Source organism: Bombus huntii, chromosome 12, assembly GCF_024542735.1.
Source record: "Bombus huntii isolate Logan2020A chromosome 12, iyBomHunt1.1, whole genome shotgun sequence".
In the NCBI taxonomy this organism is placed as follows: domain Eukaryota; kingdom Metazoa; phylum Arthropoda; class Insecta; order Hymenoptera; family Apidae; genus Bombus; species Bombus huntii.
In genome coordinates this window covers 5,110,305-5,134,344 of record NC_066249.1, presented here as the reverse complement: position 1 = coordinate 5,134,344, position 24,040 = coordinate 5,110,305, and the positions used below count along the sequence as shown (strand labels likewise).

The following is a 24,040-nucleotide window of genomic DNA, read 5'->3' as shown; positions in this document are numbered from 1 at the left end:
ATAAACAATGTTGAAATTAAACATAAATGAGTAATAAATTAAAGATGCCCTATCGCTATCGCCAATATAGCGCCTTCAGAGTGATAACAGAACTACAGAACGTCATCAGTACATCAACATGGTTATGGCTACTAGTTCCGACGCGATAACAAAACGGAAATGTTAAAACTATCTAACATTTAAATTATAACCAATTTAAATAAAAGAAAATTACCGAAAAGTCAAGCGAGAAAAATCTAAATTATATATAAACGTGTGAAAAGTGTTACTGAAGTGTTAAGTTAGGGAGCATAAAGTGCTCATGATTTCATAATTTCAAGATGTAGAAGAATTGCTAAAATATTAATTAAATACCAATGTCACAAAATTAAGGCTTGTCTTTAATTGTGAGTCAATTCTATTTAGAATCTTTGTCTTAGAGTAATAGAAAATCGTTATCTACTCTTATTACAACTTTTATAGGTTATCTTATGTATAGTCACTGTTTTATATATATTTGCCTCATGTCCACCTGTTATCAAACATAATCAACAAATATTTTTTTAAATATACACTTTCCATAGCTTCAATACTACATTTACTCAACATTATTAGACATGAATTTGTAGTTAAAATAAGACAATTAAATTAGTGAAACCTTGAACATTGTTTTTTTGTCCCCCCTTTTAATCGTTTGTTCCCTCTTTCCATTCTTTCTGTTATTTTCCAAACACGCTTGTTTAATTTACGTAATGATTATTATGCAAATTATGTTTTGTGTACCTATTTCATTACATAGTACTTTGTATTAAATAACTTTGTGTGTTTATATTTCTGTTATATTTAACATTTAAATATTTTAAAAATTAGCAACAGTTTAAACATTTTCTGTTACTTGTAATTTATAGTTTTCATTAATCACTTTGTAATTTTACAGCAATCAATATCATTATGATGTCATAATTAAAAAAGTTAAACTCATTGATTGTATCATGAGCTGTTCTGTAGAATTACGACAGCGTAGACAGCAGGGGATGGCGGAGGATCCTCATAAACTTGCAGCAATGATGAATAAATCTCAAAGACTTGTGTTGGGACTATTAGTTTTATTATTAGTTGATATCATTTGGGTTTCTAGCACTGAACTTACTAAAGTAAGGGTTATTTAAATACTATATTTCAGTGAATTATAAAATATATCTTTTATCCAATAATATGGTTTTATATTTCAGTATATTTATAGAGAAGCAGCATTTGAAAAGCCATTTTTTACTACATATATAAAAACATCAATGTTCACATTCTATCTGCTTGGTTTATGTTTTTGGCCTCCATGGAGGGATCAATGCAATAAACCAGCAACGTATATGGTACATTTAAATACAAATAATTCTTTTAACAAAATCAAATTTTCTGTTACTTTTTCATTTTCTTATTCCAGTTTATAGATCCTAATGTGGAAGATGATAATTTCTATTCAGAAGCTAACACAAGTTTGGTAAATAGAAATTCTGCTTTTATTATTTTTATTTTTTTTTCGTTTACAAATTAATATGTTAGTAATTTAATATTGATAATAATACAAATTTATTTAATTGTAGAGTGATCCAACATTTGTTCCAATAAAAACACCAGATCATTGTGATCGTTCTTCAGGCACAGAAAGCGATGATTCATCAATACGCTCAGTAAGATTTAGTAAATTAGCAGAAGTTCGTCATATGTCAGAAAGTGATGCCACGGAAGCATTATTGGCAAGACTTAGTTATCAAGCAAGCTTGAGAGCTGGAGAACATGCAAGACGACAGGCTAATAAGTTTTCTGTTCAAAAAGTTGCTAAAATTGCACTTATGTTTTGTTTACTTGTAGGTATTAATTTAATAAGCTAGAACTATATGTGGTTTAAAATTAACATAAATATTTTTTATTGCAGTGGTTTATGGCAAACTATACTTATCAAATATCATTAGTAAAAACTGAATCAGGAGTTGTAACTGTATTGACATCAATTTCTAGTTTATTTACTTTATTCCTAGCTGCCTTCTTTCCTAGTAATGGTGGGGATAAGTTTACATTGTCTAAATTAGTTGCTGTCTCTATCAGTATTCTTGGACTAGTATGTATAATTTCAGCAAAGCCTTTAATATAAAAAAACATTATTTCTACACTTCTTTATTTTCATAGGTTCTAGTTGGTCTTTCAGATTTAACTGTAGAAACTAGTAGAATACCTACAGCCATAATATTGGCTCTAGTCAGTGCATTTTTTTATGCAGCTTATATTGTATTTCTTAAGAGAAAGGTGGATCATGAAGATAAGATGGATATTCCAATGTTCTTTGGGTTTGTTGGACTTTTTAATTTGACACTTCTATGGCCTGTGTTTTTTATTCTTCATTATGGCCATTGGGAAGAATTTGAATGGCCAGATACTCATCAATGGACATTTTTAATTATTAATGGTTTGATTGGTACAGTTTTAAGTGAGGTGCTTTGGTTGTGGTATGTTCATAAGAAGTATTAAACTTAATTTTTCTGACTTAATATGTTTAATATTCGTCATATACCTACTTGTAGGGGCTGCTTTTTAACATCATCCCTCATTGCAACTTTGGCAGTCAGTTTACTCATGCCAATGTCAATGATAGCTGATGTGTTATTAAAAAAGGTCGAGTACCCTTGTATTTTCTATCTAGGAACCATACCAATGCTATTAGCATTTCTGACTGTGTCTTTTCTATCCTATTATGATAATTGGGATCCAGTCATGGATTTAATAAAAAGAATATACATCTGGATTTGTAGAAAAAATAGATCAATAAGGTAATCTACTTTAAAAAGTAATACTCTTATATAAAATTCAATTTTAATGAAATTAAAAAAACATATCTTTAATTTTAGAATACCAGATCTTGAAGCAGAGCAAACAGAATCACTCATAGGAATAAGTAGCGGCGAACACGAAGCTTAACTCGACAATAATGAAAAAGATATGTAATAAATGTGTTTTGTGTATGTATATTTCTACACCTAACAAATGCTTCGTCAATATGCATAAGACATTATCAGTATATTGTGTATATGTCTTCTCAATATGAATACCTTCTTTAATAAAAGGATTTTGTATATAAATAACTGAATGATGTATGTGTATTTAATTACAAAGCATTTTCACGAAGCATTATATAAGCAATGTTAAGCATTCTAAATTAATGATCATAATTTCTTTTCTACAATATATATGTCATTATATTAATTCGCCATAAAAATTAAGTTTCATTCATGTGCAGAATATTATGATACTGCCAGACAATAATTGCACATTGTTCAATATATATATATATTATTTAAAAGTAAAACTCACAAGAATGTTATTTTTCACTATTTTATAAAAATCAAATAGCAGAACACTTGTCCGTATTTCTTAAAAAAGTTTGTTATGCTGATTTCTTATTTCCTTGTTTTCTTTTTTCAAAGAAATTTTTATATTATTTACAATGCATACAGAATTAAGAGTGTTAAAAATTATATTTAGCTTTTGTATTTCCTGCGATTTTTAAAAAAATTATAGTACATTAATTGAAAATGAATTGTGATGTTTTATGTAAAATAATGTTGATAATGTAAATTGTGATAAGTATGTTAAAGATATTGTTTTCATCACTAACATTGTGCTATTATTTAAGTATATCTGCAATAGTGATGTATGAAGATATCAATGCTGTGTGCACTCTTTAGTTTCTCATTCTTCCTAACATTTCACTTCTTCACTTACATACACTTGAGTCTAAAAAAAGTTTGGAAAACAAGAGTACTTATTTCAATAATAATATCTTCTTATATAATCAAGGTATCAATAATAATTTTATGTTATATTTGTTATCAATATTGCATTATCTAAAGTATTACTTGAATAATTTCTTTAAATATTTCTTTTTTTTAGTATTGTTTAAAAATTACTTATAGAAAAAATATCAGAAATGTAGAAGAGCTTAATTTATATTTTGTTGTATATTTTCAAAATAATTTAGCATATATTATTATATAAAAATATTTGTTAAATATTATGTACTTATTTAAAACGCAGTATGCCCTAAATTTTAAGACAACGCCAGTGAGATATCTATGCAATTTTAATGATGTAAGACCTTTATAATGGAATTATATTTAGATTTTGGACCAATTTCAAATTCGATAATACTAAGAAATATGGTGGCTAGGGAAAATTGAATATTCATCAATGCATTTTATGGCATACATCTTTTATATTTGATAAAAATGATAATTCTATCATCTTTCTTAAATCTAGTCAAAATAATTGTACTGATAGATTGCTTTATCGAAGTGTATATTTTACACATAACATAACATCTATAATCAATTTCCTTATTTATAAAAACGGACTTTGCTCATAAAACGATGTTAATAACTTCTATGTTTTTATTAAAACAATATGTACAATTTTCTTTAGTATGTTCCAAAATGGAAATATGTAAAAATAAGTTATAATTAATGTTTACACAGATTTTAAATTTGCACATATGCGGTATACATACACATACATAACAAAGAGTTATACTCGTTATGTCATAGATTGTAATATTTTATAAGCAGAATTAAGAAATCCATATATAAGTGTACAATTAACTTGATATTGTGATATAACTATTATGGTGCGCAAATATACTTTAATTTAGTGTAATATAAATCAAGCTATAAGATGCAGATCGTAGTTAATTGTTCCTACATCTACTACAATTGTATATTTATTGTACATACAATATTTGAATATTAAGATTAGAGTGATATACATGTTATATAAATACATCTGTCATTAATAAAACAAAATGACTGATTATCATAACACCTTTGATCTTTCTGTACAAAAAGTTATTGGCTCTTATTAAGAATAAAAATAATTGTTTCAATATGAAAACCTTTTTATAATTGTACATAGAAAAAACATTTGAATTCAGGAAAACAAAAATAATTTTACTTGAAGTATAGAACTATTACTTTGTGAAACATGAAATTAACGTTAAACCTATACAGTTTTTGTATTTCTTCTAATATTAATAATTTATATAATTAGTCCAGGAATTACTTTTACAAATGCTTTGAAAAAAGTGGAAAGTATTGAAATGCATGACTACTTCAATATGGCATATCAAGATAATGCAAATGCTCTGCAATTACATATAAAAAGTAAGGAACTTTCAAAATACCTTTTGTCCAAAAAAAATTCCAATACAGCATTTAATTGATATACTCTTACTTCAGTAAACAGTGAAAATTTATTACCAGTTTCACAAAAGTACAATGCTGGATCATTACGGTAAGAGATTAAATTAAGTGTTTATTTTTTATTTAGAAAATACTTTTTATTTTAAACTATTTTAGTATACCAGCTGATCCTTCTTGGCCTAAAATACCGCAACGTAAATTAACTAATGATGGTGATACTATTGAACCTCCATGTATAGTCAAATTAAATGGAACTCCTAGGAGTCGTACTATAGTTCAAACGTCGTTAAATCAGTAAGTATTAATTTTAAATGTTCCAAAGCTTTATGTAATTGGTATTGGCAAAAATGTAAATCTACATATTTGGAAACACAGATCTCCTAAATCTACAGTAACTAAAGATAGTGCATACTCTTCTTTTCATCATCAGAAAACTACTTCAAGTATGTACACTTTGAGAAAATTTCCTGGTTACGTCGATCCTCGTTTTAAAAAGTATTTCATTTATGAAAACTCAAAATATGAAATAAATAAAAACTAACATTAATATAAAAATATGCTTAAATATTTTTAAGCAGAGTGACAAATATTAAGAAGAATCAAGTTACATCAACTGAATCATTACAGAAAGAAGTGGATGAATCTAATATTACTACTTTTAGAGAACATCTACATACAGAAGAAACAGAAAAATTAATGCCTGAGAGGTATATGTCAATTTTAATTGAAAGTATATTGCATAATTACAATTATGATTTTTACAACTACTATTATTTTAGGGAACAAACTAAAATAGAGAAAGGACAAAAACTTCATGAAGAAAAGGAAATTAGATCAACACAAAATTATAAGGCAAATCATATCCTTGATATTAATAAAGAATTACAATTAGAAAAAACTCATTACACAAAAAACTCAGAATTAAAAAGACAAGATTATATTTCAGAAGGTGGTAATAAAAATGAAATTACAGAAAAAGATAAATGTGTGAAGAATGTGAACTCTTTTGAACATATATCAAAATCAATAGTTAATGATGCAAATACTCAGGTGGACATCTCTTCTATGCCAGTACAAGTATATGTTTTAATATTTCATGTATATAATTATATTTTTATTAGAAATATAAATAACAGGCCAAGTTTCTTTATCGTTTTAATGTATTTAGGAAAGTAATGGGCAGTTGTTTTTTGTGTTAGACAAAAAACTGCAATCACATCCTCTAAGTGCAATTACTGTTCCTCAAGAATATGTTAATCAATGCTATAATGTACAACTTCCAATTCTTGCAATGCAAGTATCTACTACAGGAACAAGTAATGTAATACAACGATGTATAAATCATTCGGAATACCAGGACCAAACCAAAACTCCACCTGTAATGAAGGAAGAATCTGAACACCGTATTCATTCAAACCAGACACAGAATAAAAGCAAATCCCTCATTAACAGTAATAATTTTATAAACACTATTTAAATTACTTTATTTTCTATTTATTAAAATCATAATTTTTCAGATATTGAAGAAAAGGATATCTATGAGAGAAAAAACACATTAGTGGTACAAAGTAATGCGCTTGAAGAAAATAGAAAAAGTTGTTTCACACCAGACTTTCCAGAAAATTCAGCTGTTTCTGAAAAATTACCAAATTTAAATATTCAGAAAGAACAACAAGAATCTAGCGATTCCGAATATTATATTCCCGATATAAATAAAAGAAACATACATAATAATGTTTTCCAATGTTTAAAAATGAGAAAAATGACATGTGATGCAAGTGGTGAAGAAACAACAGATTCTGAAATTATTAGAAAAAGAATTATATTTAAAAAAGAATTTATTGATACAAATGAATCCACAAAGAAAGGTAATAATATTAATACTGACGCTATACATGATAATATCAAAGCTTTGGCTCACAATCATGATAAAGTAAATTATATATCAAAAAATACTAATCAAAATCAATCTTTATATCAAAATTACAAAATCGGTATCTGTGAGACAAAAGGTAGAAATAAATCCGAGCAATATTTATCTTCTAAAAAAAATGGATGTACCAGGAAACTTTGTCGCAATTCAGAACCATATATCACATTTAAACAAAAAAAGACATCAGCAAAATTTTCTAGGAAAGCTAGATCTTATTTTCAAAAGAATTCTCATTCAGCATTGGTAGATTCTGATTATACTTTAGTATGGCCTAGTTGTCAATATAACAAATACAAACGCAATCATACAAATATTCATAAATTCAGTAAGTATAAGGCAAGAAATATGAGTCAACATTTTTATTCTGTTCCTACACACAAACGAAATACGAATACACAAATTAGCAATGTCTCGAATCTTATTGAACAAAATTATTTGCAAAGCAATAAACATATAGATTCAAGGCAAGAAGTTACTAAAAGTTTATCACGGACATGTTTGCAAAGAGAACATTACAAGTATGAAATTTCTCCAAGATCAAATACAGGTGATAAATTTGAAAGATCAAAAGGTATTTCACCAAAAACCCAAGAATTGCTAAATAAAAGTTACTGGGAGTATTATAACAGATTGAGGCACAAAATAAAGAATACAAGCAGTATAGAACAGCAATATTCATATAATTTAACAATGGATACACCTGAAGAAAGAAATAAGGGGAAAGTAAATGAAGTATATGATCAGGAATTAAGAAGTCAATTAGAAGTAAATCCTGAACTTCAAACGTTAAAACAATGCACAGCTCTTTCTACTATGATTAATAAAGCATTGTAAGTTATATAAACAATTGATTTATGTATATATTTTAAAAGAGTAATAACTTATTTTTCATAACTATACAGAGACTCGAATCTTGAATCAAATATTGTGCAAACAGAACAATTATACATAAATGATAATATGAAAACATCATTAAATCATATAGTCAGTGCGCAAAATTCTAATACAAAGAAGATTTCACATTTAGCTACAGATGAATCTGTTACTAATAAAGTAGGATGTAATGGGTATAAAACGAATGATAAAAAATTTTTGGAACTTAAATCCATTAGTAAATATCCATTTTATATACAAATTTAGAGTTATTAATCTTTATTAAATAGTCCATTATATATTACTTTTTTTAATTTTTAGTTTTTTTTGGTGGTATGATGTATATTCTAATAATATTTTTACCAATGTTGTATGACTATTTTTATTACGAAGAATACGATGACTACTACGAAAATTTAAGTTATTTGGAACTGGTAGTGGAATATATTTTCTCTTCATTTAAAGAAGCATTTGGAGGTGTATTCAATGGTTTAAAACAAATTTTTTTTTATCCAGTAAGATTATGAACGAAATTATAAAATTCATTAACGTTAAATGAATGAAAGAGTGACATTAAATTTTATATAATTTTATACGATTTTTAGCATACATGTAAGAAATGCACCAATATCACATAAAATTAACGATGGTCCCCGCATTACGTGCAAGTTTACATATTTTACTACTGTTTGTTCTTTGCATATTGATTAGTATTTATTTTTGTATTAGACAGGTATTTTTATAATTAATTCTCTGTGTAAATGTTTCGCAATTTGTATATGCATATTTACAATTAAAATGTCATCTGAAGACTATTTATCTCCATAAACTTTTAATTATATCAGTAACATCGTCTATTTACGTTATCGATATTATATATTTTTTCCAATTATCAAAGTATCTATCAATATTTATAATGAAATTGTAGTTTACTAGTAGAATAGCAAATTATATTAATTGACGATGGTACGCATCTGGAGAAGTGATATCTTTATCCCTAATTGCTGCTTATTTTGACTTTTGACTGCAATGTTTATACCTATCAAATTAGATACGGTCTGGATGTGCTTTATCTGTAGTATCAATATCGGCCAGGTTTCTTTCTGTCTTGATCAAGTAAAGTGCGTTGCGTCTGTGAGATGAGCGAACAATATATTCATTTTCGCCGCTCAATTCCTTTTTATTTTCAGAAGAAAAAAGTACAAAAGAGATAAAAAAAGTTTTGTAGTGTTTATAGTGATACACCAATCAATAAATTGACCATTTAAAAGCGGATCAAAAGGTTTAAATATGGAAATTCCAATTTAACTTAAGTAATCGAAAACGAAGTGTCGGATCATCAACGACTAATGCGGACGGAACTGCGAATTTAATCTATCAAAATTCAAGATATACGATAAAGGAAATTACCAACTTGTTACACATACCAATTGAACATAAAATTATTGGCCTTTTTTTATATATTATGATAGTTTTCGACGCATAGAATCCAAAAATGCAAGTCTTAATTTTAGAAATCTAGCGGTTCAAAAGTTATGCGAATACAAATTTGAGCATATTTTAACATATTTTACACGGTTATTTTGATGCCACGTTTTATATACGCATGGACCGCTGGATCCCTAAAGACTTTTATTTTTGAATTCTACACGCCGAGAACTATTAAAAGACTATTTTGTATTCCCTAAAATGAAATTAAATCCAGCAAGAAAATCCATCCAAGAAAATGTAAACGGAATTATCACACAACCTATTAGTAGTGCTCCGGTCTATGGATCCGACCGACTATGGATCTAAACTTTATCTAATCAATTATCGGGGAGGTAAGTGTATTTTTAAGAAATTTTAAGTATCTCTCCTTTCCATTGAATGCAACTGAGATGCAAATACCTCCACGAAATTAAAATCTGTTCCAAGAATTGCGTATAGTGTGTATAGTGACAATAGCGACGCCCAATTAACGCGGTATACGTCTGTACTACGATATCGCTCATTTTCGACTGCATTCGTAAAACATCGCTGACGATGGTACTGTCATCAGTAGGCGAACATAGGAAACATATTTAACCCTTCGTAAGTTCGTAAACTACAAATGCACTGTGCGCACGTTGATTTCGGTCATTTTGCCTGGAGATCTCCGGTTTGACATACATGGGAGAGGCCCGCGATTTTTAACATCGGTACTGCAAAAGTGTGTATATATCATCTCGTCATACAGAAATTGTAATATTAATTAGTGTTTAAACAATTTTCTGCGGTGAAAAAGGATACAAATAATCGTCGATTAAGAAAAGTACGATGGCAGACTATGTGATCGGTGACACAAAACCGGCAGATATACCTCTACCGGATGATGGCCTTTCAGCAGCACAATTATTCGCTACCGGCGACGGTCTTACGTATAATGATTTTATTATTTTACCCGGTTACATTGATTTTACCGCCGACGAGGTTGATTTATTATCACCGTTAACGAAGAAGATTATGATTAAAGCACCGCTGGTATCATCTCCCATGGACACAGTTACAGAATCCGACATGGCTATTGCCATGGCTCTATGTGGAGGAATTGGAATAATACATCATAATTGTACGCCCGAGTATCAAGCCAATGAAGTACATAAGGTATATATATTTTAATTTAAATATTTTCGTTTGTTTAGTATAATCGCTAAATTTTTATTGCAACTCACGATTTTTGCTATTCATATAGATGGCTTGCAGGTTTCATCTCATCTTATATATCCATGATTTTTTTTATTCGAACAATAACATTAATGTTCAATGATAACATATAGATTAACAGTAAATAATATCCTGTCAGGAAAAATTATTAAGGAAGCTTTATAGGGGATTTCTTCTACTTTATTGAATTAGTCATATTGATCTCATTTATGCTTATATTTTCTCATAATTCTTATATTAAAAATAAGGAAGTAACTGGAGGTTTTTAAATTTTCAAATTGTACATTAATGTGTTTAAACTTTTTTATCTAATTTTTGTGATTCTAGGTCAAAAAATATAAACATGGTTTCATTAGAGATCCAGTAGTCTTATCACCCAATCACACAGTCAAAGATGTCCTAAATGTGAAAGCTGAACATGGCTTTTCTGGTGTCCCTATTACAAATACAGGAAAAGTTGGGGGAAAATTATTGGGTATTATAACATCTAGAGATATTGACTTTTTGGAAAGTACAACAAATCAACAATACATAAAATTGGAATCAATAATGACAAAATTAGAAAATTTAATTACTGCAACTGCTGGTGTTACATTACAAGAAGCAAATGTAATTCTTGAGAAGTCTAAAAAAGGGAAGCTTCCAATTGTCAATGAAAAAGGGGAATTAGTATCTTTAATGGCAAGAACTGATTTAAAAAAAAATCGTAGTTATCCAAATGCCAGTAAAGATGAGAACAAACAATTATTAGTTGGTGCTGCTATTGGCACACGCAATGCTGATAAACAAAGACTGCAACATCTTACTACAGCTGGTGTTGATGTTATTGTTTTGGATTCTTCTCAAGGCAATTCCAAATATCAAATTGATATGATTAAGTACATTAAATCAGAATATCCAGAATTGCAGGTAATTGCAGGAAATGTTGTAACAACTATGCAAGCTAAAAATCTTATAGAAGCTGGAGCAGATGCTTTAAGAGTTGGGATGGGTTGTGGATCTATTTGTATTACTCAAGAAGTTATGGCTGTGGGAAGACCTCAAGCAACTGCTGTATATAAAGTTGCAGAATATGCAAGGAAATTTGGTGTACCTATTATAGCTGATGGTGGTATTCAATCTATTGGGCACATTATTAAAAGCTTAAGTTTAGGTGCTAGCACAGTCATGATGGGATCTTTATTGGCTGGTACTTCAGAGGCACCAGGTGAATATTTTTTTAGTGATGGTGTACGTCTAAAGAAATATAGAGGTATGGGCTCCTTAGAAGCTATGAATAGAAAAGATGCACATGGCTCAGCAATGGATAGGTACTTTCATAATGAAATGGACAAATTGAAAGTAGCTCAAGGTGTTAGTGGCTCAATAGTTGACAAAGGAACTGTTTTAAAATTCTTACCCTATCTGTTATGTGGCATTAAGCATGGATGTCAAGATATTGGAGCAAAATCTATCTCTACCTTGAGATCTATGATGTATAGTGGAGAATTAAAATTTGAAAGAAGGACACATTCTGCTCAGCAAGAAGGAAATGTTCATAGCCTTTTCTCATATGAAAAAAGACTTTTTTAAATAGGTAAATATTAAATGAGCACCTTACAAAAGGAGAAGTACCTGCATTTAATTGCATATAATTTGTCAATTTTAACAAATTATTCCCCGAATTATATGAACTCACATATTTGCTTATACCTAAACATATAACTACGCAAAAATATTTTATGAACAATTTGTTTTTTGATAGTGGACAAGTGAAATTTACTTCACGATTATTTTACATGTAATGTACTTACATTATAATGTATTTACGAAATACAATGTGTATTCTTTACACATATATGTGTAAGAAAAATTGATCGATACAAGAGAAGAATTTCACTGGCAATTAATTTATAAAAAATCCTATAAATTTACATGAAAAAATTTTTCACATTTCTTTAATAATTCAATTTATTTACATGTATGTACATGTATCTCATCCTTTAAGTAGATTAATCTGTTTGATTGATGTTACATTTATGACTGAATTGTCAAACGAGTTATAGCTGTATATTACTGTAATATTCTTTTCTTGTTGCATTCTTTGTATCTGATTTATATGTCAAAATCTATATTGTTTGAAATTCCCATAAAATCACATTAACATTTCGATAAAATTAATGAATAAGAAAATAAAAGGTATGTAGTATCCTTAAAAATCCACAATGCAGCAAGAAAAGGATAAAGAAAACAAATCCAGAATTTACATGCCAAACTATGGGAACACTATTGGAAAGAAATTTAATCAACTTAATTGTTTATTAGTTGTATATTCATTCCTACTGTAACGTGATAAAAAAATATCTCACTAGATTCCAGTGTTATATTTTATCAGCTATTTTAATATAATTTATCAAAATATATTTTTATGATTCTGATTTAATATAAGCTATCTTTTGAGATGAAAGATTTAAGCCTAAGTACTTAAACTAAGTCAATTAATTATATAATCCTAAATATATGAATTAAAAAAATACAATACACCGTTTTATTATAGTCAACCGCAAATTTTATACAGATGTTATAACAAAATTGTATATTTAAAATAAACCCCTAACTAATGTTAAATATATCTCGTATACTTTATTACTATATATTCCATACAAGTGTTTGCATTGAATAAAATAAATCATTAAAATATATCGAACGTTTATTTAAACCATGACATTATACCGTTATATATCGCGCTCTTTTTGAACATAACCTAAAAGTTATCCCGCAACCAGTACAAAAACAAGAGGTCGAAGAAGTGTGAAATTTTTAAACAATGGTTTTATGTAACGTAGAATGTTTAGAAAGAATTTCAAATTACTTAGATGTTTCACCGCTACCACTAGAAATGCAAGAAAATGTAAAATAATAAATTTTATATGAAAATAAATTACTTTCGAGATCGCGATTTTTATATTATTTTATAGGTAATCGTTACTACGGAAAGGGAATCAAATGAAAAGATAGAAGGGTTTAGTACTATAATTCAACTGTTGATTGAAAATTCGAAGTATCCTGACATACTTGGTATTGACAATGAAATGAAAGCATTATCACGTCAGTGGCTGGAATATGCAGTTGTCTGCGTTAATTACGCTGATACTCCTGCTAATGCAAAAAGAGTCTTGCAGGTAATTAAAATCCAATTTGTTCAATTATTTATTTAATAAAATTAAAAAAATATAAAATTGCACTAATTGAGTTAGAAATTTACAAAATATATACAAAATTTCATTTTTATAGGAATTAAATGTTACATTAAGAGACAAGACATATTTAACCGGTACAGAGAAAACCATTGCTGATGTTACATTGTATTATGCTCTACATTCAATAATGGTAATGAAAATAAAGTGCAATAAGTAGAGCATGGGAATCCTTAGTAGATTGTATGGATCAATCTAATCTCTTTGACCTATTTTTGTGTTGTAGCGGGAATTAACTCATCAAGAGAAAGCTCAATATGTACATGTCTCAAGATGGTTTGATAACATGCAACAAGAAGAAAAGTTAAGACAGCAATTAGATTTAATTTCTTTCGATTTGTTACATCTATTTTTATGAATAAAGTAAAGAAATAGTAGTAATTTTATAGACATTACATATTATTGTTAAAATAACTTAAGGAACAATAACAGACAGTTACATATTTATTTGTCAACTTATGGAAATAGAAGTAACTAAATTGACAAAATATAAAATTTAAAACATAATGTATTTCTTGTGTCACATATGATAATCTTTTTACATTAGTTCAAAGATAACAATAGCAACCTAGTATCACGGAATAAATCTTTTTAATATATCGAAAAATGTTTGTTTTTTTGTTTTAGACAAATTGCGCATGTTGATTTTCGCAATTTAGAGCTGATTCTTATATCTCGTCTATGCTCTAAACAATTACCTTATTAACTACTCACATATGCGTATGTATGTATTCATATTTTATTATTACAAGGTATAGACTTGCCCTGACATCTTACGGAAACTCGTGTTATATGTTCTAAAATACCGGTTGTTCAGATCAAAGTTCAGAGAAACGGAGGTTTTGTGTAATTTAATGTAATGCTAAGTGTAATTTATATATATGTATATTCAAATTAACCGCGGAAGTTGATAAAGTTACTAACAGTTATTACTAATTGAATCGTAATATTTGATGGGGTAATATCAAATGATATGAGTTAATTGGCTGTTATCATAATTATAGTTTTATGCAATTCAAAAGTTTATTAGACTATTAGCAAAACTGCCACTGATTTTTGAAATTATGAAGTATCAGATCGAATCTGAAATTTTTTATCTTTTTGGCAGCGTATAGTGAAATAATGCTTGTTTTTAATTAAATAATTTTATTCTTCAAAATAATTTCCATTATGTTCAACAAACTTCTATAATAGACAAATATAATAGATTCTACTTGTAATCACTATTCCACCTAGGCATATAGTATTAAGTGGAATAGATGATTCGTAATACCCAGATAATACGTAACTAGTTTTTATTGATTTATTAAAATTTGTTGTTGCAAAGATGTTAATAGTTTAACGTATAACCAAAACATGCATATTAAGTATAATTTACTTTTTTAATTTTTTTCAATATCTCTCAATGAAATTAGGAATATGTGCAATTAACAGAAACATTTGAAATTTAATTTAAAATTAATAGTTGTTTTAATGTTACTACCTTTATTAACATCTTTCAAACAATTTCAACAATATTCAATTGTATAGTGACATAATGATGTATTGTACATGTATAGGTATATATAGCACATAAGACTAAAAGGTACTACATCTAATACTTTATGTTGGTTTTCCTAACTTAGCTTTAATTTATCAATAAATAAGGATAAATATTTAATCAGTCTTAAATAGAGAAAATAACATAAATAATGATTGATCTGAGATAATACATGCATTTTGTACTTTCCATAACTTTATATATAAAATATTGCATATCATTCCATAAATTATATTTATATATGTTGTACTTTTATATAACATCTTTTCTGTTTAGAAAATTAGAAAATAAGAATTTATGATTTGTTAAATATACATATCTTTAAACAAGCCAGTTATATCATTGTTTTAAACTACATAACTATAAGATTCACATTTTCGTATTTTGATATCATTAGTTGAAAATATTATTTTTGATATCATCACACAACATAAATTACTTACTACTACTAATTAAATTAATAATATTAGTCAATATAAATAATAATAAATATGATCACTGTAGAATGTTATACAATCCTGTTTAAAGTAAGTAAACACTACCATATTATTATGATACTTCTAACGTATTAAAGACACATGTAGACAAAAATTAGTATTCCATTTAATATTCCAATCAAATAATTTATTTGTACTCCTGATACCTTTGAAAATCTGAAAAAGAAATAAGATATATGTAACAGAAGAAGCAATTAAAAAGTTATATAAAAAAATAATCAAGTTACATAATATATAAATAATATGATTAAATATCACTTAATTTAATTACATACAGTAATTATATACAGTAAATTTTCCAAACTTTAACTTACCTTTGTTTAGAGGGACTAAAAGGGGAAGGTGGATTGATTCCAGGAATACTGCTATCTTTGTAAATTATAAACCAAGTAAAACCCATCATAATAAGACCACATACTGCTGCTTTTATTAGCCATCCATATGTTTTAAAAAATGATGTCATTACATTCACAACATCATCGTATTGACTACCACTGACAAATTTGTCACTTATAGTTGTTAACTGTTTTACTTTGAACTCTGATATATCAGATATACGTGATAAATCAAATACATTGAATATGTTTGAAAATATAGACGTTGATGATGCTACATATTTAACGTTATTTTGCAGCTGTAAAATACTACCTAAAGAGATGATATGAAAATATCAACAGTTACAATAATATATAAATTATTTAACATGCAATGCTGCAACAAAATTTATTTCCATATGTCTAAATTTATTAATAGAACAAAAAAAATTTCATTTGTAGTTTTAATTATAATAATGTAAATAATAGATAGCATATCAGATCAGTTTACAGAGCATATTCTATTTAAAATATATTAAGACACATTGAAAACAAATTAAATTCGCAAATTAGATTGCAAATGACGCAACATTGCACAAGTATATTAAAGCATAAATTTTGCATTATTATTTGAAGCTTGTCAATACGAAGATATTGAAAGAAAGTTATCATAAACGATGCATTCCTTATGTTTAATAAATTTTATATCAAGATAAATATATACAAAGTATAAATACATGCAACATGAATTAACACACACAGTAATTTTACAAGACAAACTTCTTAATAAAAAAAATACGACTGAACATTACTTACCATAATTTATATATATCTTTCCCAAGACAATAGACAATGATACTATAAACAGCACTAAACTGAAATTCTGTTCATTTATTTGTAATCTTTTCCATAACCTCACTGGTGCAGCGCAATTTTTGTTTGTCACTAAATCGTTAGTTCTATTTAAACGTGAATTTAGATTTTTTTCACCCATTTCGATTTCCAATTATAAAACACATATACATTTATATCGAACATTCAAAAGATTGTGAATGACAAGTGAAGTGATACGTATCACCAAAAATAACAGTGAATAATAATAACACACATAAATAGCACTCGATTCATAGATATACCTCCGCACATAAAACTCTTGCGCATGCGTGTTAGAAACGATTATTCAGGACTGTATTATACGATTTGTATTCAAATTCAAAATACCACATTTTGAGTACTATATTAATTTTTTGTGAATTCTACACAGAATTTAAAAATATGTGGATATTATAGAGAATAACTAAAACGAATGATCAATAAATTTCAATTTTGTAGTTTATATGTCTATTATAATACTATAATTTGTTTCTTTATAATTTATTTATTATTTGCAATAATAATATCTTAAATATATAGTTGTAAAATAATATGTTTGATATGTTGTATTAAAAATCCAAGTAAATGCTAATGCACATCGCAGCAACGTTCCTGCAGTTATGATTATGGAGGGGTGAAAGGTAGGTTAGAGGTTTCAGTTAACCGCAGTCGTCATTCGCTTAGCGGCGAAGACGGTGTGTTCGAAGGAGCTGGACTCCACAAGGAACAAGTTATTTGTATTTAGAGGTATATGGAACCATAAATCACGCATATATATTTATTATTAAAAAAATGGCAACGCAAGAGGAAATCGGTATTGGAGATTTGGTCCTTTTGGATGAAATCACATTGGAAAAAATTGTGGAAAATTTACGAGTTAGGTAAGATCATGTTTTGACTAGTGATGAATAAGGCGGTAAATCAGGAAATTGGCGGGAAATTGAGGAATACAAGTTACTTTTCCTTTAAAGAACGTGACAGGTGTCCTGTTTATGTTTCGATAGTGTTAGTATTTCGTAGATAATCCACCAAGAGGGCGTGGCTAACCGTATAGCAGGTGGTTGCAATTCGGTTTCGTTATTTGGATTTGAACTTGACCTATATACAATACCCATGATATAATAGAATACATAAAAATTTTGTACTGAGATCACCCTCAAATGATAATATGCTCCTGAACATGGATTTTATTTCCATAACTATGAATTTATACATTTCTTTCCGTTTTTATATTTATATAAAATCGTTAATTATAATACATATTTTAATGTGTTTACATTTTTATATAGAATGCTATTAGTATATGTTAAAGATATTTAGTTTTATAATAAGTAATATTTAAGTCTTATCTTGTTCCGTATTCTATGAGTCATCGTCTTCGGTTCTTTGGTATCTTAAACTTTACATGATACTTAACTAACTGTTCTTGATAATAAAAATGTTTATAATTTCTTTTATTCTATGTATGAAACACATATTTAGTTACATTTCATTTAAAAGTGAGATACTTATTCTGTTTATAAATAAATACATATATTCTTTAAAGTAAAGATCATTCGAAAAAATGTATAGTTTTAAGCGCGCGATTGATAACGAAGATAGATAACGCAACTTAGTATAATGAATTGTATACGTTTGTATTGTAAATTGTTTTATACGTAATACACATTTCCTACGTAGAATACGTAGTAAACGTATTTAATTTTTAACCTTAATATATGATTATATTATAATACTTAATAAATAAACTAAAACATCAGTTGCATTTAATGATAAAAAATAATTGATAAGACGATAAAATTTATCTTTCAAAAATAAAAACAAGTTTATATATTAGCACATATATATATCAAAGTTCTATTGAATTATATTTATTTATTATACTTATATTTAATTTTATTTTAGATACAATGGTGGAAAAATTTATACGTACATTGGAGAAGTATGTATCAGCATAAATCCATACAGAAGTGTAAATATATATGACAATGATTATATTAATAAATATAAAGGTAAAAGATCATATTTCACATAGTAATGTCATAATCACATGTTGACTAAACAAAATAATTAAAAATTATCAAATAATATATAAGAACAATTTAAAAAATTATATTTTAGATAGAGAATTATTTGAAAATCCACCACATATTTTTGCAATTGCTGATGCAGTGCACAGAGAAATGAAGCAACAACGTCGTGATACTTGTATTGTAATTAGTGGGGAATCTGGTTCTGGTAAAACAGAAGCAAGTAAAATTATTATGAAATATATTGCTGCAGTTACCAATTTAAGTGGTCAACAAGAAATAGAAAGGTGTATAGATCATTCAAGAATAGTATCTTATTGTTAAATTTTCTCAAGTCATTTCATTTGTCTTTAGAAGTTTGTATCTATAGCATCTAATATTATATTTTCTCATCTGTTAGAGTAAAAAATATTCTTATACAATCTAATTCAATACTGGAAGCTTTTGGAAATGCAAAAACAAATAGAAATGATAATTCATCTCGGTTTGGAAAGTACATGGATATAGATTTTAATTTCAAAGGTGATCCAATTGGTGGTCATGTTACTAACTATTTATTGGAAAAGTCAAGAGTTGTATATCAGCAAAATGGTGAACGGAATTTTCATTGTTTCTACCAGGTATTAACAATAATTTCATTGTATATTATTTTTCTTCACTGCACATAAAGTATTGTATTTGCAAAATAGTTTACTTAAAATTTGCAGTTATTAAATGGTTCCAGTGAAACAGAGTTAAATAAATTACGCCTAGTACGAGATCCAGCTGCTTATTTCTATGTTTGTGCTGGAAATTGTAATAAAACCAATGCAACTGATAAAAGTGACTATAAAACAGTTACTTCAGCTATGTCTACTCTTGGATTCACTCAAAATGAAGTGCAGACGATCTGGAATATCATTGCTGGCATATTACATTTGGTTTGTTGTAACTAAGATAATGAAGAAAATTAGAAAGTTACTATTTCATTTCTAATATGAAATTTGGTTTGCAGGGCAACATTACTTTTAAACTTATTGACGATAAACTTTTCATTGAAAATAGAACTGCTTTAAACGATACAGCAAATTTATTTTCTATTAGTGTACAGGAATTAAGTACAGCTCTTACACAAAGAGTTATTGCAGCAGGTGGAGAAGTTATGCAAAAAACTCATACTTCAACAGAGGCAGAATATGGTAGAGATGCCTTTGCTAAGGTAATATTTGCTTTTATAGTTATTTGTTTCCAATGTTTAAAAAATAAGTAAATATTATTTAAATTTTTATTAAATAATAACAACTAAATTATGTTTTAGGCTGTATATGAAAGGTTGTTTACTGAAATTGTATCTCGTGTTAATAGTGCAATTAATGTAAATGATACAGAAGCTTATAAAAGATATAGAACAGTAATTGGAGTACTTGACATATATGGTTTTGAAATTTTTGATATAAATAGTTTTGAACAATTCTGTATTAATTACTGTAATGAAAAGTTGCAACAATTGTTCATTGGTAAGAAAATTTTACATAAACTTATTATATTGAAAAAATTAAATAGACATTTAATATTATTAGATACATTATTATTAATTACATTTAATATTTTAGAATTGGTATTAAAACAAGAACAAGAAGAATATAAAAGGGAAGGTATTGCATGGCAAAATATTGATTATTTCAATAATCAAATAATTTGTGACTTAGTAGAACAACCTCATAAAGGAATGATAGCAATTATGGATGAAGCTTGCCTTAATGTCGGCAAAGTCACAGATGAAGTCAGTTTTCTTAATTTATTATATTAATATTCATTATTTATTATATACTATACTTACAAAGATTATGATTATTCTGTATAACAAATTATTTCTAGATGGTTCTAGAAGCTATGGATCAAAAATTACTTGATCATAAACATTATGCCTCTCGACAATTGAAGCCAATGGATAAAGAACTTCAACATAAAATTCAATTTAAGATTAAGCACTATGCTGGAGATGTAATATATAATATTAATGGCTTTTTAGATAAAAATAAAGATACGTTATTTCAGGATTTTAAACGTTTACTTTATAAAAGCAGTAATCCAATAGTTAGCAAAATGTGGCCTGAAGGTGCACAAAACATTCTAAAAGTATGTAAATACATTTACTACGTAATTGCGTATTACATTATTTTTATTGTTCTACTATTTTATTTTAGACAACAAAAAGGCCTTTAACAGCTGGAACTCTTTTCCGTAATTCCATGATAGCTCTGGTTAAGAACCTAACAAGCAAAGAACCATTTTATGTGAGGTGTATAAAACCTAATGAAGTTAAGTCACCAGTTGTATTTGATGAAGAAAGAGTAAATCATCAAGCACGATATTTAGGTCTTCTCGAAAATGTATTAGTTAGAAGAGCAGGTTTTGTGTATCGTCAACGATATGACACATTTTTAAAACGGTATATGCAGAAAAGTAATGTGATTATTACATAACGAAATTTTTTAAAGTATATTACCAATGAAATTGTCTTTATCAGGTATAAGATGATATCTCAATACACTTGGCCAAATTTTAGAGGTGGTAGTGACAAAGATGGTGTACGTACTTTAATGGATGAAAAAGGTTTTAGTAATGATGTAAAATATGGACATACTAAAATATTTATTCGTTCGCCACAAACACTTTTTGCATTAGAAAAGGTCAGCTTAATTTTGTCTATTTAAAATTACGCAAATATTGAAACAAATCCTTCAAAACATATTTATTTTTAGGCACGTACCGATTTGATCCCGGGTATTGTAATATTATTACAAAAGCAATGGAGAGGATATTTATGCCGTCAAAAGTATAAAAAGATGAAAGCTGCCCTTATTATAATGAAACATTATCAAAAATATAAAATGTACACCTATATCAAGGAATTAGAAAAAATGTTTCAAAATGCAAAAACAATGCGGGATTACGGCAAACATTTAACTTGGCCTTGTGAAAATTTTGCTGTGAGACACATAATATTTGCTTTAAAAATGATGTATGAAAGATGGTGGGCATGGATGATTCTCAGACTTATCCCTAGAGAGGACTGGCCTCAACTACGATTGAAGGTATATATATATCATCAATCAAGATAGCTAATTCTTAATTCCAATTTTTGACATTAACACAATCTTAGATGGCTGCGGGCGTAGTTTTGCGTTCAAAGCGACTTCATTGGGGACAAGATAGACGTTGGGAAGGGAATTATCTTTCCAAACCAGATGAAAATCCTCAAAGTGATATTTTTAATTCTTCAATAAATAATCTTCGCAATACTGATCATTTTAAAGCAGTTTTATTTAGTGCATTTATTAGAAAAACGAACAGGTTTGTATTGAGTGTTGTTACATTACATGCTGAATTTTATCAATTCCATTATAAGTAAATTATAATTATAGATTTAATAAACCAAAGGATCGTGTACTAGTAGTTACTGAACATGCAATATACAAGCTTGAAAGTTCTAAATTTAAAAATATGAAAAAAGGCATGCCAATAACGGAAATAACAGGTTTAAGTGTATCACCTGGGAAAGATCAGCTTATAACAATTCATTCAAATCGAGGAAATGATTTTATTATGTCAATCATTGCTAAAGATGATAGAGTTGGAGAACTTGTTGGTATTTTAAGTAATAAATATAATCAGTGAGTACATATTTATTGTTTAAAATTTTATATGCAAAGCTTCGCTGCTTGAGTATATATTAAAATATTATATTTTATGCTAGATTACGTTCTGCTGATCTACAAATTACAGTGGATGTAAAATTTAAATGTATGCTAGGAAATAAGAGTAAAGTATTACGAGTAGAAGTACATCCTGAAGTTCATGAACCAACGTTTAAAAAAGATGGTGAAAATATCATATATGTCATTCCGCCGTCAGTCGGTATAATTGATGGAAGTGCTAATACAAGGTTTAGAACCGCTAACTAAAATAATCCTTTCAACTGCCTTTCTAACATTTTATCATAAATATTAAGGTTAAATTATTATATATACTAATAATGTTACTGCAAAAATATTTTTTGAAAATATCTTTTTATATATTCATACATCTATTAATGTACAAATAATATTAGGAATATTAATAGGGTCGTAAGCTAAAAACAAGTGACAATACAGTAATTTAGTAACATAAAGCATTTTTAGTGCAAATACGCGAGTATTTTACGAGTATTTTACTGTATCAAATAAGTAATGGGAACAAAACTTCTTTATGTAAATACGTACAAAATTAAATCCATTAAAAGTAGTGCATTTTAAATTGTAAGAATTAAATGCATTACTTATGTGAATAAGTTGTAAATTTCTAAATTGGAATGATACATAGGTCTTAAGAGAATTAACACAGTATTGTTTTAAAAAGTATCATTCTTTGGTACAGTAGTCTTAATACATATTTACCAATGTGGCATTTTACTTAAAATATTTTTGAAAATATATTTTTACACCATCGTTGAATATTTATATATTATGTGAAAATTTAATAAGATTTATAAAAAATACAATTTATATGTATGTTAAAACTGATATATAGATTAATCAAAATTTTAACACTATTAAGCATAAATAATAGATAGCATAATAAAAAGATAAATATTAATGAAAAATTTGTCACATAATTATTGTATTGAAAATTTTCTAATTATATTAATGTTGTGTTTTAATAATGCTGTACGAGTTGAGATAAAAAATGTAATATGATATAGCACATCATAAAATGGTGCCATTGTTAAAAAATAAATTTACATTTTTACATATTTTTATTTATGTATAAAATTATATAAGTAACCATAAGCAGAAACAATAAATCATTTACGTAT

At 27.4% G+C, this 24,040-nt stretch overlaps 6 protein-coding genes across 9 annotated transcripts; 5 read left to right on the top strand and 1 right to left on the bottom strand.

Moving 5' to 3' along the window:
* The first annotated feature begins 104 nt into the window (after positions 1-104).
* LOC126871731 (solute carrier family 35 member F5) lies at positions 105-5,183 on the top strand. Of its 2 annotated transcripts, XM_050630885.1 has the most exons (10): positions 105-386; positions 917-1,133; positions 1,212-1,349; positions 1,421-1,477; positions 1,581-1,844; positions 1,913-2,095; positions 2,164-2,480; positions 2,556-2,801; positions 2,880-2,990; positions 5,071-5,183. In XM_050630885.1, exons 2-9 carry the CDS (start codon positions 972-974, stop codon positions 2,947-2,949), a joined length of 1,437 nt encoding a protein of 478 aa, XP_050486842.1. In that variant the 5' UTR covers positions 105-386; positions 917-971; the 3' UTR covers positions 2,950-2,990; positions 5,071-5,183. The 2 variants fall into 2 exon arrangements, with proteins under 2 accessions (XP_050486842.1, XP_050486841.1); XM_050630884.1 differs by lacking the exon at positions 5,071-5,183 and having other exon boundaries at positions 2,880-4,703.
* LOC126871693 (putative uncharacterized protein DDB_G0282133) lies at positions 5,077-8,843 on the top strand. 2 transcript variants are annotated; one of them, XM_050630763.1, is made up of 10 exons: positions 5,077-5,183; positions 5,259-5,313; positions 5,379-5,516; positions 5,598-5,717; positions 5,798-5,929; positions 6,002-6,299; positions 6,391-6,673; positions 6,740-7,985; positions 8,058-8,266; positions 8,350-8,843. In XM_050630763.1, exons 1-10 carry the CDS (start codon positions 5,120-5,122, stop codon positions 8,553-8,555), a joined length of 2,751 nt encoding a protein of 916 aa, XP_050486720.1. In that variant the 5' UTR covers positions 5,077-5,119; the 3' UTR covers positions 8,556-8,843. The 2 variants fall into 2 exon arrangements, with proteins under 2 accessions (XP_050486720.1, XP_050486721.1); XM_050630764.1 differs by lacking the exons at positions 5,077-5,183; positions 5,259-5,313 and having other exon boundaries at positions 5,381-5,516; positions 5,653-5,717.
* A 153-nt stretch (positions 8,844-8,996) lies between these two features.
* On the top strand, positions 8,997-13,065 carry LOC126871725 (inosine-5'-monophosphate dehydrogenase 1b-like). 2 transcript variants are annotated; one of them, XM_050630858.1, is made up of 4 exons: positions 8,997-9,851; positions 9,946-10,219; positions 10,295-10,653; positions 11,041-13,065. In XM_050630858.1, the coding sequence occupies exons 3-4, from the start codon at positions 10,327-10,329 to the stop codon at positions 12,283-12,285; spliced, it is 1,572 nt and encodes a 523-aa protein (XP_050486815.1). In that variant the 5' UTR covers positions 8,997-9,851; positions 9,946-10,219; positions 10,295-10,326; the 3' UTR covers positions 12,286-13,065. The 2 variants fall into 2 exon arrangements, with proteins under 2 accessions (XP_050486815.1, XP_050486814.1); XM_050630857.1 differs by having other exon boundaries at positions 9,946-10,653.
* Positions 13,066-13,424: 359 nt separating this feature from the next.
* Positions 13,425-14,460, top strand: LOC126871763 (eukaryotic translation elongation factor 1 epsilon-1). The gene is made up of 4 exons (XM_050630974.1): positions 13,425-13,603; positions 13,671-13,874; positions 13,987-14,082; positions 14,176-14,460. The coding sequence occupies exons 1-4, from the start codon at positions 13,520-13,522 to the stop codon at positions 14,305-14,307; spliced, it is 516 nt and encodes a 171-aa protein (XP_050486931.1). The 5' UTR covers positions 13,425-13,519; the 3' UTR covers positions 14,308-14,460.
* On the bottom strand, positions 14,440-17,441 carry LOC126871762 (ADP-ribosylation factor-like protein 6-interacting protein 6). The gene is made up of 3 exons (XM_050630973.1): positions 17,117-17,441; positions 16,301-16,634; positions 14,440-16,142 (listed from the first exon to the last, which is right to left on the bottom strand). The coding sequence occupies exons 1-3, from the start codon at positions 17,292-17,294 to the stop codon at positions 16,058-16,060; spliced, it is 597 nt and encodes a 198-aa protein (XP_050486930.1). The 5' UTR covers positions 17,295-17,441; the 3' UTR covers positions 14,440-16,057.
* A 378-nt stretch (positions 17,442-17,819) lies between these two features.
* On the top strand, positions 17,820-23,977 carry LOC126871689 (unconventional myosin ID). Its single transcript, XM_050630759.1, has 15 exons — positions 17,820-18,054; positions 19,079-19,185; positions 19,295-19,490; positions 19,604-19,823; positions 19,911-20,123; positions 20,198-20,401; positions 20,501-20,699; positions 20,796-20,965; positions 21,061-21,321; positions 21,390-21,634; positions 21,713-21,875; positions 21,948-22,280; positions 22,349-22,539; positions 22,611-22,859; positions 22,943-23,977. Exons 1-15 carry the CDS (start codon positions 17,966-17,968, stop codon positions 23,148-23,150), a joined length of 3,048 nt encoding a protein of 1,015 aa, XP_050486716.1. The 5' UTR covers positions 17,820-17,965; the 3' UTR covers positions 23,151-23,977.
* Positions 23,978-24,040: the final 63 nt, after the last annotated feature.